The sequence below is a fragment of the Pleurotus ostreatus genome, assembly GCF_014466165.1.
Source record: "Pleurotus ostreatus strain PC9 chromosome Unknown scaffold_4, whole genome shotgun sequence".
In the NCBI taxonomy this organism is placed as follows: domain Eukaryota; kingdom Fungi; phylum Basidiomycota; class Agaricomycetes; order Agaricales; family Pleurotaceae; genus Pleurotus; species Pleurotus ostreatus.
This window is the reverse complement of record NW_023503159.1, coordinates 863,449-878,627: the sequence shown is the minus strand read 5'-3', so window position 1 is coordinate 878,627 and position 15,179 is coordinate 863,449. Positions and strand designations below refer to the sequence as shown.

At 51.2% G+C, this 15,179-nt stretch overlaps 6 protein-coding genes across 6 annotated transcripts; 4 read left to right on the top strand and 2 right to left on the bottom strand.

The window, feature by feature from the left end:
- Positions 1-512: 512 nt before the first annotated feature.
- PC9H_006108 (uncharacterized protein) lies at positions 513-3,658 on the top strand (the record flags this gene model as incomplete). Its single annotated transcript, XM_036775662.1, has 20 exons — positions 513-522; positions 583-829; positions 880-913; positions 970-1,044; positions 1,103-1,156; positions 1,206-1,282; positions 1,329-1,387; positions 1,444-1,558; positions 1,619-1,683; positions 1,745-1,782; positions 1,832-1,867; positions 2,164-2,257; positions 2,307-2,553; positions 2,610-2,643; positions 2,696-2,770; positions 2,829-2,882; positions 2,931-3,004; positions 3,343-3,407; positions 3,476-3,513; positions 3,587-3,658. The coding sequence occupies 20 exons, from the start codon at positions 513-515 to the stop codon at positions 3,656-3,658; spliced, it is 1,563 nt and encodes a 520-aa protein (XP_036631681.1).
- A 374-nt stretch (positions 3,659-4,032) lies between these two features.
- PC9H_006107 (uncharacterized protein) lies at positions 4,033-5,886 on the bottom strand (the record flags this gene model as incomplete). The annotated part of the gene is made up of 8 exons (XM_036775661.1): positions 4,033-4,684; positions 4,755-4,872; positions 4,942-5,000; positions 5,063-5,136; positions 5,212-5,265; positions 5,331-5,399; positions 5,451-5,484; positions 5,552-5,886. 8 exons carry the CDS (start codon positions 5,884-5,886, stop codon positions 4,033-4,035), a joined length of 1,395 nt encoding a protein of 464 aa, XP_036631680.1.
- Positions 5,887-6,556: 670 nt separating this feature from the next.
- Positions 6,557-7,326, bottom strand: MRPL16_1 (mitochondrial ribosomal large subunit component; the record flags this gene model as incomplete). Its single annotated transcript, XM_036775660.1, has 4 exons — positions 6,557-6,705; positions 6,754-6,821; positions 6,872-6,927; positions 6,979-7,326. 4 exons carry the CDS (start codon positions 7,324-7,326, stop codon positions 6,557-6,559), a joined length of 621 nt encoding a protein of 206 aa, XP_036631679.1.
- Positions 7,327-7,544: 218 nt separating this feature from the next.
- On the top strand, positions 7,545-9,965 carry PC9H_006105 (uncharacterized protein; the record flags this gene model as incomplete). The annotated part of the gene is given in 7 exon segments (XM_036775659.1): positions 7,545-7,567; positions 7,584-8,070; positions 8,119-8,190; positions 8,241-8,324; positions 8,373-9,120; positions 9,170-9,342; positions 9,390-9,965. 7 exon segments carry the CDS (start codon positions 7,545-7,547, stop codon positions 9,963-9,965), a joined length of 2,163 nt encoding a protein of 720 aa, XP_036631678.1.
- Positions 9,966-10,361: 396 nt separating this feature from the next.
- On the top strand, positions 10,362-12,720 carry PC9H_006104 (uncharacterized protein; the record flags this gene model as incomplete). Its single annotated transcript, XM_036775658.1, has 8 exons — positions 10,362-10,823; positions 10,882-10,953; positions 11,006-11,089; positions 11,138-11,885; positions 11,935-12,101; positions 12,151-12,323; positions 12,377-12,528; positions 12,623-12,720. 8 exons carry the CDS (start codon positions 10,362-10,364, stop codon positions 12,718-12,720), a joined length of 1,956 nt encoding a protein of 651 aa, XP_036631677.1.
- A 1,139-nt stretch (positions 12,721-13,859) lies between these two features.
- On the top strand, positions 13,860-15,040 carry PC9H_006103 (uncharacterized protein; the record flags this gene model as incomplete). Its single annotated transcript, XM_036775657.1, has 5 exons — positions 13,860-14,225; positions 14,286-14,322; positions 14,375-14,509; positions 14,580-14,665; positions 14,729-15,040. The coding sequence occupies 5 exons, from the start codon at positions 13,860-13,862 to the stop codon at positions 15,038-15,040; spliced, it is 936 nt and encodes a 311-aa protein (XP_036631676.1).
- Positions 15,041-15,179: the final 139 nt, after the last annotated feature.

Genomic DNA, 15,179 nt, shown 5'->3' with positions numbered 1-15,179 from the left:
CAATGGCCAGTAAGCGCTTCTCAGCCGAAACATCCACGAAGGTACGTTTTGATTCGTAGACGTTCAGTCCCAGCCCCGATTTTTGACTGCAAGCTGTGCAATCTGTTTCGCTGGTAATGCTGACTGGACGTCTGAGATGTATACATGCCCTTTAGGTTGTTCTAGTGTGGCGTCAGCGGATGTGCATCATTGACGGGATCTTCAAAACGGGACGATGTTTTTCATCAGATGTTGCGGAGCTGCGTTCCTTTACCGTTTCGCTGTTGGTCGTACTCAGGTAGGTGTAGGTTGCTACCCAAGAGCTTAATGCACTACTCGTCATGGCTGCTCCCACAATGATGATCTCTTCTTGCCCCTCAAAAACTTCAGATTAACATCCTCCAGGCTTTCCTCCACAAATACATATACTCTCAATCTACGAGCCCTCAGAATCTTTCCCCATCCCTTTGGACCCAGGGTTCACGACACACATTCCTTACATTTTCGCTCCTTTTACGTTCAAGCCAATCGACATGTCGGACAGTGAGTTACTATGCATTTACCTATGTCCGACGTCTCAATGACCACTCCAATGACTATCAGGCGCCCGCGTCCTTGCCCTTTCTATCTTACAACTCGTCAGCGTTTTGGGGTTCACTATTCTCTTGCTCACGTTTCTTCTGTCGTCAAGAGTGAACAGGAGCTATACCTGGGTTGGCTTCTCTGTTGGTTGGATTATTGCTTGCTTGTCGTATGATATCCTCTTCTTTGCGGGCCAGGAGTACGATTCATCCCCAAGCCGCGTGATCTGCCTAGTGCAGGCTGCACTGGTTCAGTCCGTACCTGTCCTGTGGGTACCATTCGGTGACTTATTCTGTCGCGGCCATGACATCAGCACAGACAGGCCACGACGAATCTTTCTCTCATTGTCGATGTAAGCTTGCTCTCAATCAACCAACCTCAACAGCGTTTTACTTTAGACTTTCCTAGATATGGCTGCTAGTTGGCGATGCGCTTCAGCCATTGCGAATAAGCAAGCGACAGCTACTAACATACAGGGTGTCGGTCAGTACCATCTCCAGTGTGTATATATGTTCATACCACTCATCCCAGGAATTCCTAGGTAGTCTTGTTCCCCCACGTGTTTTCCGTCTCCGTCTTCGTGGGATATATACTGGTATACATGTGGGGTTCTCAGATGGTTACCTTTCGCTAATGCAGTGCAGTTCGGGATCTACAATCCTTCTACGGTGCAAAAGTACCCATACTCGGCATACTGCACTATCGTGTACCCCGGCATCCCGTAAGTGCGCGACACCTATGCATTGATGGTGCTGATTTTCGGTTAGGTCTGTCATATCTATGGGGCTTTTCGGCTTCTTCATGCTCTTCGCCATCCTATTCAAATGTAAGCAAGTTCGGTCCTCTCCTACCCGCATGAATTTGAAACCCTCTGTTTCGTAGTGTTGTTCGGCTGGCTCCTATATCATCGATGGAACTGCATCAGCAACATCAGAAAATGTGTCACGATGATAATTAGGATCATGATCTTTACTACAGCCAATGGTGTCGTTCTGATGTATGTCTCAAATCAATCTTCTCGTTGCGACAGCTCACCATTCCTTCGTGTTCATGCTAGCCTCAATGTGTTATTATATGTGGGAATTATTGACCGACCCACCGTCGACATTACGAATGCAACGTGTAAGTGGTGATAGAAGGCTTCTCTGGATATGTCCTCAAATCCAAATCCCTCGCTCATCAGTCCCGATCCTGATCTTTATCTTGATGGCCACAGAGCAGGTTAGTACACGCTGCAATATCTATCCCTTCGTTGCTGAATACGCTATAGGATTTATTGGAAACATGGATATTTTGGCGCTGCGTGGTACGCCATCCAAGAACGATCACCCCTAGCAGCGCAGCATGAGTTACGTACATAAATATCTGATCCGGATATTCATTTCCGAGCATTCATTATCTCTAACTTCAGCACGCTTCCCCTCATCTGATCATTGTCAGGCTGCTTTCAACCCCATTCATTGGCAACCAAGTGCAAGTGAGGTTGCTACTAACGAATGATAGCGCGTTTATGCACCATCTGATTCTGATGTAGCACAGTAGCTCTCTCTTTCATAAAGGGCTGATTTCAACGGAGGCCATCCCCTATGACATTGATACAAGCTGGTCTTGAATGGACTGCGCCTGCGTTCCTTCGACCTCCCCTCCGTCGCAGACCTTCAGTTATTCAGACTGTTAAAAACCCTTATGTCTGAAGGTAAGTCATACCACCACATTCATTCAACATATGGCTTCATCCCATGAAGCGTCCGCCATCTTGGCATTTTCTATCCTTCAAGTCATTGGTGCTGCAGGATTCCTTCTCATTCTCCTCACCGTTGCTTTCTCGCCGACGATAAAGCGAAGACCGGTGTGGATTAGCTTTTGTGTGGGGTGGTTCTTGGCGTGCATATCCTTCGCCTTGCTCTTCATATCCGGGCGATATCGCCCCCACCCGCCCCATCGTATCCTATGCCTAGTGCAAGCTGCGCTAGTCGACTCGGTTCCTGTTCTGTGAGCCGTGTCACTTCGTGCGTTCTACGATTCAAGCGCTCACGCCCTCTGATTAGCCAAGCCAGTACAAACCTGACACTCGTTATCGATGTATGTATGGTCATCTCTCCAGGACATTCGTTGATGATTGACACCAATACAGACGTGGCTCCGCGTTCGTAAACTTATTTCAAAGAAAGAGAAAGGGCCCATGTATTCATGGAGCATTCGTGTTGCTGTGAGCATCGCCCACATCTGCGGCTTCTTCCTCGGAATTGACGGTCCCGTTCACTCAGCTGGTGATATCTCCTTTCGCTTTCTCCCTGTGTGTTTTCGTTGGTTACTTGGTGGTACGTTTGATGACACCCTCAAAGGTCTGGATGTTCAAACTTCAACAGTTCGGGATACGTTACCCTATTATCGTTGGTTTATCTCCGCCGGATGCGTACTGCAGGATACATGGTCAAATTCCGTGCGTTTAAACCCATTTTATCACTCCTTGTTAGTTTATTCAGATTCAGGTCGATCATCTCTGTCGGTCTGTTCGGATTATTCCTGCTCCATTCCATCATATTCAAATGTGGGTCGTACAACCGTCAATTCTTCCCTACTGAATCTTGACTTTCAACAATTCAATAAAGTTCTACTCGGTTCCCTCTTATACAAACACTGGGTCTCCATAGGCAACGACGCAGCGAAGGTCGTCAAAATGATAATTGTCACAGTAATAGTAGGATCGATGGTGATGTAATTATTTCATTAACTTTGCTGACACACATCATGCTCGAGACTAACCCCCATACTATGCAGGATCACGGCGTTACACATGGCGCATAAGATCCAAAGAATTGTTGCTGATCTTGTTCTGGCTACTTGTACGTCTACACCAGTTACTGCCCGCCATCATAAGCGCAGTCACCTATGCTGACTTTCCCATTTACAGTTCCAATATTCACGCTAGCGTTGTTCATGGCAGAAAGGGTAAGAAAGTGCTTTGACTCCCTAACGCTATAAGCTGACGCCGTCGTAACCATCGTATTTCATATACTTGCAGGATATCCTTGAGGCGTGGTTCCCATTCATCCGCCGTGATACCAGTTTCCCAATGGTGCAACCGGAAGCTTGATCGGCGTAGATATCTTGGAACATGGAGACGTCCATACAATCATCCAATTATCTTGCGACCGTTTGAGTGGCCCAAGCGGTATCGAATCGATATCAATCAACTATGTGTAAAGTCAATCTTTGGATATAGATGTAATACCAAGTAGTATTTATCATCACCGGTATCCGAGTCACCTTCGCCCGAAGTCCATCACAAGGTACAGATACACGTCCAAGTTGCAAGAGGTATGAAAGATAAATAGTACAATGATACAGACACAATAACGGTCCTCCTGATGCAAAACGAAGACAACACGGATATTAGCCCCCAAAAAGCAGTGCGCCAGCAAGTCAGAAAACCAGCAAATCGAGCCTTCGCTAATGCTGTCCAAATATCTAAATAGTTCTTCCTCTCGCAACCTTCGCGGCAAATGTCTCCGCACCTTCCTCTGATGGCAGATGTGCGTAGTGTCCATGGCATGTATCCGCTGGCCGCACTCTCTCCCTCTCCAGGCCCACAGCCCCGCTCCACTTCCGCGGAATAATCATGACTGGAGAGACACGGCTCGGACTCTGGGGCTGTATCGGTATTGGTATACGCTGTGCGACGAGGATACGCAGCCCCGATGCCTCTTTTGCTGGCGATGGCCCGGGGCCATCCGCGCGCCGCCATCCGTTCTGAGTCGCCATGGACGGCGGCGTGCCAAACGTCGATACCGTCGTAGGACGGTCTCCGTGGAGGAGGGGTTTCGCTACTAGCGACGCAGTAGCTTTGTGGTGTTGAAATGGGGCCCCAGACGCCGACGGGCGGAGGCAGGGGAACCATGCGTAGATGAGGTCGAGTTGGGTGCCGAAGATGAAGAACGAGAAGACGGGCACTGCGCCACCATGTAGCATACGGGACCATCGTAGTCGGATCGGGAGATAACAATGAGCGTCACGGTAAGGTGCTACGCGGCGGCGGGAGGAGAAAGACGACGTACGAAGACCCATGAAGACATCCGGGACCGCCCCGTGCTTCGAATGCGATAAGTAGACGAGGCTGATTCTGCGTGCGGGGACGGTACGAGTGGCTGATGCATCAGAGTAGTTTCGTGCTCGGTGATGACGATACGCACACAATCGACATGAACCCAAAAGCAGTAAAAAGGACGACGCGGATGATCAGGGCGAACGAGTCTTTGCTATTGCGCGTGTAGGATCGCCAGTTGTTGTACAACGTCGTGGCAATGACCGCTATCCGCATAATACAATTCCCCGCAATTAGCCCCACGCTCTGTTACTTCATTGGATGATAGATCATACCTTCGATGCCCACCCCGGCAGCCAGGATGAGTGCAACGTATATAGCCGATGCTTTCCCTCTTCAATCAACGTCAAAATTGAACCGGTGTTCGGACCACAGAGGAATCAAAGAGGCACATACGGAAATGATGCACCGACGACACAATACATACAGCTATCTCCTGGCTTCACATCTTTCGGATTTTCCAATCCGTACTGAAAGGCCCATCAAGCATCAGAACCGTCTGTGAAACGCGCGTAGTTCGACTGGTGCGTTTGAAAGCGACTTACCCATAGGACCCCGAAAAAGAAGCTTAGAGCGGGGATGTAGGGGAACAGGCATAGCTGGGTAACGTTACGTTGAGTACAGCCTTTCAGTACATGGGGATGGGGGACGGTGAGATACGCACCAGGAAGTCCCGAGTGCGTGCGTGTTGAGTCTCAATATGGAATACGACGGTCCGAACGTTGAACCAGAGCTAGAGACCACGTTTATGACACAATTACACCAGCGGATATGACGGACCAACATGTATGATGAGCGCCAGGGTCGCGCTTGCTGTTCTACACGCCGTCCGCGCATTCCCTCGTCAGCCTCGACACGAAAGCCACGACATCGCGAGCCACTCACAGGACCGGCACGGCGTATATCAGACACGCCTGCACAAGGCACAGCGTGCCGTTCGGATGGTCGCTGTCCATCTCCCCCGCCAGGAAGAGTAGTACATACGATACGCAGCTTATCAGCCACGCCAAGCAGAACATGATCCACGCGGGGTGCCTGTGGATCTTCCGCGAGAGGAAGACGGTCCAGATGATGACCGTGTACCCCGCCCAGCCGAAGAGCTGCATCGCCATGAAGACGCGCGTGAGCGCTTTGTCCCGCATAGGCAGCTTCCATGAGAGCGAAGCGAAGCTCGTGCTCGGGGCTGCCCGCGACTCGAGCCATTGCTGGGCGACGAACATCGTGAAGCTGGAGACGTACTAGATGCGGAGCTAACGAATGAAATGAGATGAAAACGAGGGTGGTCCAGCCTAGAGTATAGCAAGCGACTTCGCCACGACGAACACTGACGTGGGACGGGGGAAACAGTAACCAATTCCACCTCGACGTCCACGACCCTCTATACTTGGTCCACAGGCGCCCGTCCCTCCATGTGAGATTCGAAGAAACTTTGACGGCGACGTTATTCATCATCATTGATTGATCTTCAGCCGACAAGCATCTCCCACTCCATACGCAGCTCCTGTGCCCAGACGCATGCAATTTGTCCACCGAACAGCTGCGAGTGCAGCGTTCGGTGGGGCTGACATTGAAGTTGTACGCTATGTACCCGGGGGATTGTCGAGGCCCCCTTACGAGTTCGTGTTTTCGCAGCGGTACTGTGCTGATGATATATCAGAACAGTCAATCACGACAAGCTGATCGGCTAGTGCATCGCCATTCCGAGCCCAATCGATATTCGATTCCTGATGTTAGTGAATTTAAGGTTGATACAATAATCTGCCAGACGCACTTTAGTCTACCATGTAGTTCAAAGAAGCGAATTCGATGCGGTCACAACGATCACATAGACATTCACGTCGATTTTCTCTATGCACCAATCAATATAGTATTATAGCGTCTGAGAGTAGGCTAAAGTGTTTGCTGTATCGAGTCCGCTGTCAGGGACTCTGGAACTACAGGCTTGGGTGCGTGCAGTACGAGGTTCCCTAACCGAGGAGGCGTCGCCCGACTGATGAACTCCATTTTCGTTGGCAGTTTGTCCGCCGCCTGCCGCAGGGCTGTAGAGCAGAGTCAGCCAAGCACTCTGACATCGTGGGCAAGCGCACCATCTCTAGCAAGCTCCTCTCGAATGGGCGACCCTCCAATCTCGAAGATGACTCGTCCTTTGGGTACCCTGCAAGCAACCATCAGCTCGAGCCCGCACACAATCGACGCACGACTTACCGCGTCGCCCAGAACTCGAACGTCCCCTTGCCCTTGCCCATACGCGTCTCGTTTCCCTGTTGCGGTCATCAGCAAAGCGCGCGGCACCGAGTATGCAGGAACGCGACCTTGATGCAGACCGGAATATCCGGGAACACGCGCAAGTACACTTTGGCTCCCTTGATGACTTTTATTTTCCGCTTGATGACTTCCTCGGCTGTCGTGAGCTGTTTTGCGCTCAGTCTGACCCCGTTTCCTTTGATCCTGATCCCCCATTCGCCGTACGCGAGCGTCGTGCCCTTTGTCGAGCCTCCGATAGGTATTGGTATCCGGCCTTTATGACGCTTGATGTGTTTCACTTGACGCGGAGCCAGCTGGTGGCGTTGGCGGGAAAAGATGTTCAGGAATCCTCCATGGCCTTGGGTGTGCCCAAAGTTCTTCACAAAATGCAGAGATTGGGAGAGCAGGGAAAGCATGGACTCAGAAACACTTCTGCAACGCCTCGTCCGTTCAATCCATTCCGGGGAGTTCTCACGGTCTCGGTCAGCTGACTTACTATGGTGAGAATGGCCAGGCGGGACCTTTTGTGTAAGTCAACGCTGAACGGAACTCATTCCTACTCTCGAAATCGAAACTTATGGGCGACGTTCAAGCGAGTGGGTCAGCTACTTGCTTCTGAATTCCGTCGCAGGCCATGACCGTCCACAAGATCGACAGGTCCGCCAACCACCAGTGGGGATACACGGATAACCAAACTTCGAGACCACATCGCCGAGCAGATGGAGGGGGAGTTTAGCATCGTCAGCGTCGAGGGATTTCTCTCGCATTATCTACCATTTGAGCCCACCGAAGACGACGTCAAGAACATGGAGAATTTGCTTTCCAAGATGGAAATGAGTGTCTTGGTTGAAATGGATGGAGACCTCCGTTTTCACGAATTCGTGGTCCCCCCTTGCAATGCTAATGGGACAGAGACTCCCTCGTACAAACCTCTCGAGGATATTTCCTGCGCGATAGCTTATGTGCCTGTCGAGGGTCGGAAGCGCAACGAACTCAGCTTCCGTGTTTGCCCCAACACCGTCATCAAGTCGCAAATTGCTGGCTCGGACAACAAGGTCGACGGGTGCTTTACCTCAGAGGATCCCGAGAGCAAGACGTTGGATACCTCCCGTCTTGCGTGTATCCTCGAATACAAGCTGAACCCCTTGCAGGAGGTTGAGGTACGTCTTTTCTAAGCTTGTTCCAACTCGATTCAAGCAACCTCGTAGAACAACAAGCAAGCCCTGTCGGCAAGTGTCCAGATCATGAATGACGATGTCCGTCGCATGTTCACATATGGGGTGGGTCCCACTGCTGCTGTGGTATTGGTCTCTTGTCTGACTGGCAGTAGATTACTATTATCCGAGATCGTGTTACTCTATGGTATCATTCTCGGTCGCACTCAATGATTTCAGAGCCCTTCAGTTTTGTAGAAGTCGGTGAGGTCTCCTCCATGCGGCACGCAGGCTGACTTTCGCACTAGAACCCACAACTCCTGATCAAAGTGTTCATGTCCTTCTTGTTCGCCACGGAGGAAGAGCTGGGCTATGACCCGATGGTCACGCGAGACGCCAAAGGGGACTATATATACAGAATCCCCTCTACCGAGCAGGGACAACAACGCGACCGTTTCTTCCTCACTACTGCTTCCATCGCCGAGTATCGTTCGAACAATATCACTGGTCGTATGGCTCGGGTGTGGAAGGTGGTCGAATTTCACCCGAGTGGCGCTGTGGTATCGCCCAGCGGGCCTTCCCGTGTATTGAAGGATGTCTGGCTGGAGGATTCGGCACCTACTGAGTCGCAGATTCAGTCGCAGATCTTCGAGGATATCAAGAAGTTCTTCCGTGACAAGCAAGACGCGCGATATCTTGCCTTCGAGAGGTTGCGGCCTTCAATCAGTGACCTGGAACGGAATGACAGATACAAGAAATATTTCATCCAAATCATGGCGGATTACGAAGGCAAACGGACTAAACCACGCTCTCCCAATTCGGAAAGAAAACGCAGGCTGTTTTCCACCGTTGAACCGTTAGCGCTCCCGACGACGTCAAATCGGGGTGGTAGCGGGACTCCCCGCCCGACCGAAAGCAAGATCACCTTCGATGAGGGTCCTCGCGAATTTGCGCCGAGGAAGCAATATCGGGTTATCTTTGGAGAAGTATGTGAGGCTGTTGGTGACCTTGGAAGCGTAGGCGAGGTTACGGACGTCCTCAGCCAGGCCATCGTTGGTGGGTTTCCCTCTATTTTCGCTGGATACAACCTCATACTGCCTACCAGCGCTTCGCCTTATGTATTGCGCCGGCTGGGTTCATAGAGATATTAGTTCTGGCAACATTCTGGCCCATCGCCGCAGCTCATCGAGTCCATGGCAAGCTAAATTGTCCGACCTGGAGTATTCACGGCGGTTCTCCTTGAATTCCGATCGTGGTGTAGCCGGCGATCCAAAAACTGTACGCCTCTTTTCTGACCTGCACGTCCCTTCGTAACACGTTCACAGGGCACACCCTACTTCATGCCTCACGAAATCCTCAGTTCTCGCTACATCGTTCCCCGACAACCAGGGGCACAAAAGCCCAAGCTTGTGGTTGATGACTTGACAAACGGCCGTCGCCCCCAGCCCCGCGGACCCCCGCCTGTGTACAATTTCCAGCACGACTTGGAATCTATCTGGTGGATTTTCGTATGGACAATAACCTGCCGAGTTTCCCATGATCCTTCTGTTGCTTTTGGCAGAAAGATATTCCAGAACCTCATGGACCCCCCACTTGCTAGATTAAATTTCTTGGAAGACCCGATCAGTGAAGAATTTATGGGGTGCCTGTCGTCACCATTACAGCAACTAGCAAGCCCCTTGGAAGTGTTGCGCTGCTTCATATATGATGCATACTTGTACCATCAGACTGCTAATGACTTGGCCGACCTCACATCCTATATCGACGCTCACCAGGGCTTCGCGACTTTCTTCGAAGGAGTCAAACTGTCCCAGGAACATTGGGGCGATACCGTGTTGCTGACTTGCCATCGTCCGGTTGCCAGTACGACAATGGGACGACGCCCATGTAGCCGACGCTGAGGCACAGAGGCCGAAGTCCAGGCGTTCAAAAAAGGCTAGCGGGAAGACGTAGCCGATAGTACAGGAGAAGACACTACGGAAGGTGTTCACCGCCTGACACCCTCAACAGTACATAGTTCTTTAATGCGCATTTGCTACTGTCATGGCGGTACCCCGACGATATACACATGCCGTTGAGATTGTTCTAAGCGTGTTGCCCCATTATATAGCCTAGGGTACATCTTCTGTGGTGAGTGAACATTCGCTCGTTTCCTTGAGCTCCCCTCCTTAAGTATCAAGATACATAGCGCAAATACAAAAACACGGTCAGCTGACTTTCTAAATCACGCAAACAGCGCAAAACTCGAATTCCGCCAAGGCATCACAGTACTCGGTATTGTTTGCAGAGAACCTCACATGTCTCACTTTCGCCAGGGTATTCGCGAGCTGATTCAAGAAGAGTTTGCCATCTGCGGAGTCGAAGAATACCTCTCATCGTACTTGCCGTTCGACGTCAACGATTCTGACGTTGACAACGTAGTGCAATTGCTCTCTAAGACGGCAAGCAACTCCCCAATCTCAACGAATCCTGTCGCAGAATTCAGCCATGCTGATTTACCAATACTCGACACGCCGACGTCGCACGAACACCTCGCCTCGCTAGCTGAAGCAATAGCCTCTTGCATGCCCCAGGGCCGATCTCGCAACGGATTCACACTTTGCGTACGTCCTAATATCTCCCTTGGACCCCCAGCCTCGAACTTGAACAGCAAGATCGACGGATGCTTCACATCAGAAGGTCCCCGTGTCAGCAGGCTGACGGTGTCCAGCGCCGCATGCGTCTTGATGTTCACGCTAGATCCTACCAAGGAAGTTGAAGTGTGTCCGACTGAATGACGGTGTTGCGACAGACTAATGTAGTCAGCGATGCTCGTAGAATAATATCGAAGGAGTTGCCGCAAGTATTCAAATCATGAACGACGATGCTCGCCGGATGTTCACATATGGGGTAAGTCGTGTTGCTACTAATGAATTTGTTCCTTTTGCTCAACTCGCCGTAGATTACGATTGTCGAAGATCGTGTTACCCTATGGTATCATTCTCGGTCGCACTCGATGATTTCAGAGCCCTTCAGTTTTGTAAAAGTCGGTGAGGTCTCCTCCATGCGGCACGCAGGCTGACTTTTGCGCTAGAACCCACGACTCCTGATCAAAGTGTTCATGTCCTTCTTGTTCGCCACGGAGGAAGAGCTGGGTTATGACCCGATGGTCACGCGAGACGCGAAAGGGGACTATATATACAGAATCCCCTCTACCGAACAGGGACAACAATGCGACCGTTTCTTCCGCACTACTGCTTCCATCGCCGAGTATCGTTCGAACAATATCACTGGTCGTATGGCTCGGGTGTGGAAGGTGGTTGAATGCAACTGTAGTGGCAATGTCCTGTCCCCCGGAGAGCCTTCCCGTGTATTGAAGGATGTCTGGCTGGAGGATTCGGCACTTACTGAGGCTCAAATTCAGTCGCAGATCTTCGAGGATATCAAGAAGTTCTTCCGTGACAAGCAAGACGCACGATATCTTGCCTTCGAGAGGTTGCGGCCTTCAATCAGTGACCTGGAACGGAATGACAGATACAAGAAATATTTCATCGAAATCGTGGTGGATTATGAAGGCAAACGGACTAAACCACGCTCTCCCAATTCACAAGGAAAGCGCAGGCTGTTTTCCACCGTTGAACCGTTAGCGCTCCCGACGACATCATATCGGGGTGGTAGCGGGACTCCCCGCCCGCCCGAAAGCAAGGACGCTTTGGATGAAACTCCTCGCGAGTTTACGCCGAGGAAACAATATCGGGTTGTCTTTGGGGAGGTATGCGAGGCTGTGGGTGACCTTAGGACCGTAGGCGAGGTTACGGACGTCCTCAGTCAGGCAGTCGTTGGTAGGTTTCCCTCCACTTTTCATGGATAAAATCTCATCCCGTCTACCAGCGCTTCGCCTTATGTATTGTGCTGGATGGGTGCATCGAGATGTTAGTTCTGGCAACATTCTGGCTCATCCCAGCGGCGGCGCGTGGCAAGCTAAGTTGTCTGACCTGGAGTACTCCAGGCGGTTCTCCTTTGATCTGGAGCATGATGTAGGCAGAGACCCGAAGACGGTACGCCGCCTCTCCAATTGACGCACAAACCCCCGTAACATGTTCATAGGGTACTCCGTACTTCATGCCTCACGAAATTCTCGCGTCTCGCTACCTCGAATTCGATACATCAACCCTGCCGGATACGACGTTTGACCTCGACACTTTCACAAAGACCGAGGGCCCTGCCGCACCCCAAATGCCACTCGTATACAACTTCCAACATGACCTGGAATCCATCTGGTGGATCTTCCTTTGGACAATAACCTGCCGAGTTTCCTATACACCTTCAATAGTGTTTGGCCAAGACATCTTCAAGAACACTATGCAACTTTCAACCCAGAGATCGCAGTGCTTCCAATACCCGATCACGACATCCCTCCGAACCTGCTTGCTTTCACCACTAGAGCGGCTGGCAGCGCCGTTAGAGAGATTGAGGAGGGCCATGGTGAATGCCTACATGCACCATCATAAGGATCAGGATTGGTCCAACCTCTCATCCTACATTCACATTCATAACGCTTTCCACTTTTTTTCCCTAGCAATCGGCCTGTCTCGAGCAAATTGGGGTGGTACTGCATTGGTGACCAGCCATAAGCCTGTTGCCAGTTTGGTACCGCCAACCTCCACAATGTCGTAGAGGTCCCCAATAATTCTAACCCTGCTCGACATAAACCCAGTTGACGCAAATCGTATTATTACCATGGGACGATGACGACTACGTGCCGAACAGCAAGGGTGAGGGGTCTCAGGAATCTACGCATGCTAAACGGTCTCGAGGTGGTTAGTAAGTGTCTCTCGGAATATTCCTCTTTCTTCTGGCTTGCATGGGCATATGCGCATCGGGAGTTATCTGTTTTCGTACGCTAGTTGCAATATGTTATGTGACCTGTGGCCATAAATGTGTGAAAACACGGCCAGCTCCATACGAAACGAGGTGGTGAGCTGCTTTCTCTTGGACCACTGGCAAGTGACTCACTCGCTGCGAGATGTCGACTCTTCGTCGAGGACCTAGCAAGCGAAATTGTCTGACCTCTAGTATGCACAACGGTTCTTCGGACTGTACTAGAACGGGTGCCCGCAGCCCCTCGCAACAGCCAACGTGAGAACGCGCACCTACGAGAGAAACACTTGCGACATATCACCGCCATTCCTATTAATGATGGTAAACATTACTTAGTGCCTACGGTTGGGATTCGTCATGTGCTATCTCCCCAATCACGAACCTCCACAACACAGTTTGACTAGTATGCAGAGTCTACTCGGAAGACTACTGCAAACCTTGAATTCGTGGCCCTTTCTTTTGGGATCGGGAATGCGATGAAACTTGATGCTTACGCGATTTCTACTACTTACTAGATTTCCTCAAATTTCCTCAGTCAATCTGAACTGCTGATGAAGCACAGTCAGTTCTAAACTATGTTGTCCCCATGCTTAGACTTCTCTCATGATTAGATTAGGCCTTGGTTTCCCCTTCGACGCGGAAACGAAGCAATATCTACTCAGCCCCTGGTTCTCTCACAGTAGTAAGTTCAGCCGTGTAGTTTAGGTACCCTCAGGCTCCGGGCTTCTCAAGGTTGCATCACAGTACTGCCACTTCGTCAGCGCGCTCGTCTAAATTTACAAGGTTGTCCCGGTCGGCCCGTCCATCTTGCCGGTGAGAAGACATCATTGAGAGCGATAGCGAAAATAGCGGACTCCATTGAGGCGATAAGCTGTCTCACAGCATGAAGGTGGCTAGCTCGAGTTTGGAATGACGAAGGTTGGATGTCGGCCACCATGAGCAGCATGGTGCAACATCTCGTTTGGTCTGTTGCGCTCGTCCTGGTGGCTGGCTCTGCGTGTGTGGCGCCCGAGGTAAAGCCAGCCCCGGATGCAGTACAGACAGCTGCCACAGGGGCCACCCCTACTACCCTCCCTTGCACCTTTTCCTTCGCGAACGATAAACTGCGATACAATCTATGTCCTCTACTCCACAGACACAAAGGGCACGAAGAAACCGACGGCAAAGCAATAGAAGTCGACCCACGGCCCATAAAAATCCGTGTCGTCGAAGAGACCCCGCCGACGCGCACGACGAGTGTGTATTCCATCGGGCTGAGGGGGCCGTTGGACTGGAATGGGACCCTTCCAGCGGAATTGCAGGTATGCGGGTTGTCGCTTGGTGCTGAGACTGGCTTCTTTATGTAGGGATTGTGATGTCAGTGTCCCAAGGGCACCTGGATTTGTCTCATAGGCAAGGGTCTAAACCTGTTTGATGTTCCATAATATGGTGATCTTACTTCCATGCACAGTGGAAAACATCCGGCCATCTCATCCATCGGAGCCGAAGCGTCGATTGCAAGTGATCCCCGTCGCTGGCGCACCCAACCTTGCACCGCGTGCGCAACTGGGCAAACGCAGAATTTACGAGACGAACGACACCGAAAGTGCGCCAAATCTGCCCGTCTGTGTGTTCTATGTGTTCTGATGTTCACGTACGTACGGGCTCAGCCATAGTGCAGTACCTCATCCATGGGGGGGCGTATACAGATAGACCACAGATGGCGTACTTTCAGTTCATCTGCGATGCGCATTCTCAAGAGGTTCGTTGCCAGTGATGCTCCGTTGACTCATCTCATATTGACGAAAATACCAAATACCTACAGCCGAGCGAGCCTACGTACCTGTGGCGCTGGAACGGTACACACACATTCGAATGGAAGTCGCGCCATGCATGTCGGGCGGCATCGCACATTACAACTACAGCTCCAGGGGCTACAGAGGTACCGTCGCCTGGAGGCAGCGACGACTCTGAAGACCCCATCGCTGAGCCACCGGAAGTCCCAGAAGAGGTGCCAGAGCACGTACGACCACATCCCGTCTTGGTCCTGGGGACAGTTGTGGGGACGATCTTGTATGTGCTGTTCCTTCTTCACGATGCACATATGCATGTCTCGCGCTTACTGGATGAACGTTAACCGGTACTCGCCAGGCTTGTTCTCCGCTATGGAACGAAAAGATCGGTGTTCAGGTGAGTTGGGGATCTCAGTGATTGGGCGTGATGCGACTATACTTGGCCTGAAGGCTGACGATTGCACTGTTTGCGCGAAGCTCGCT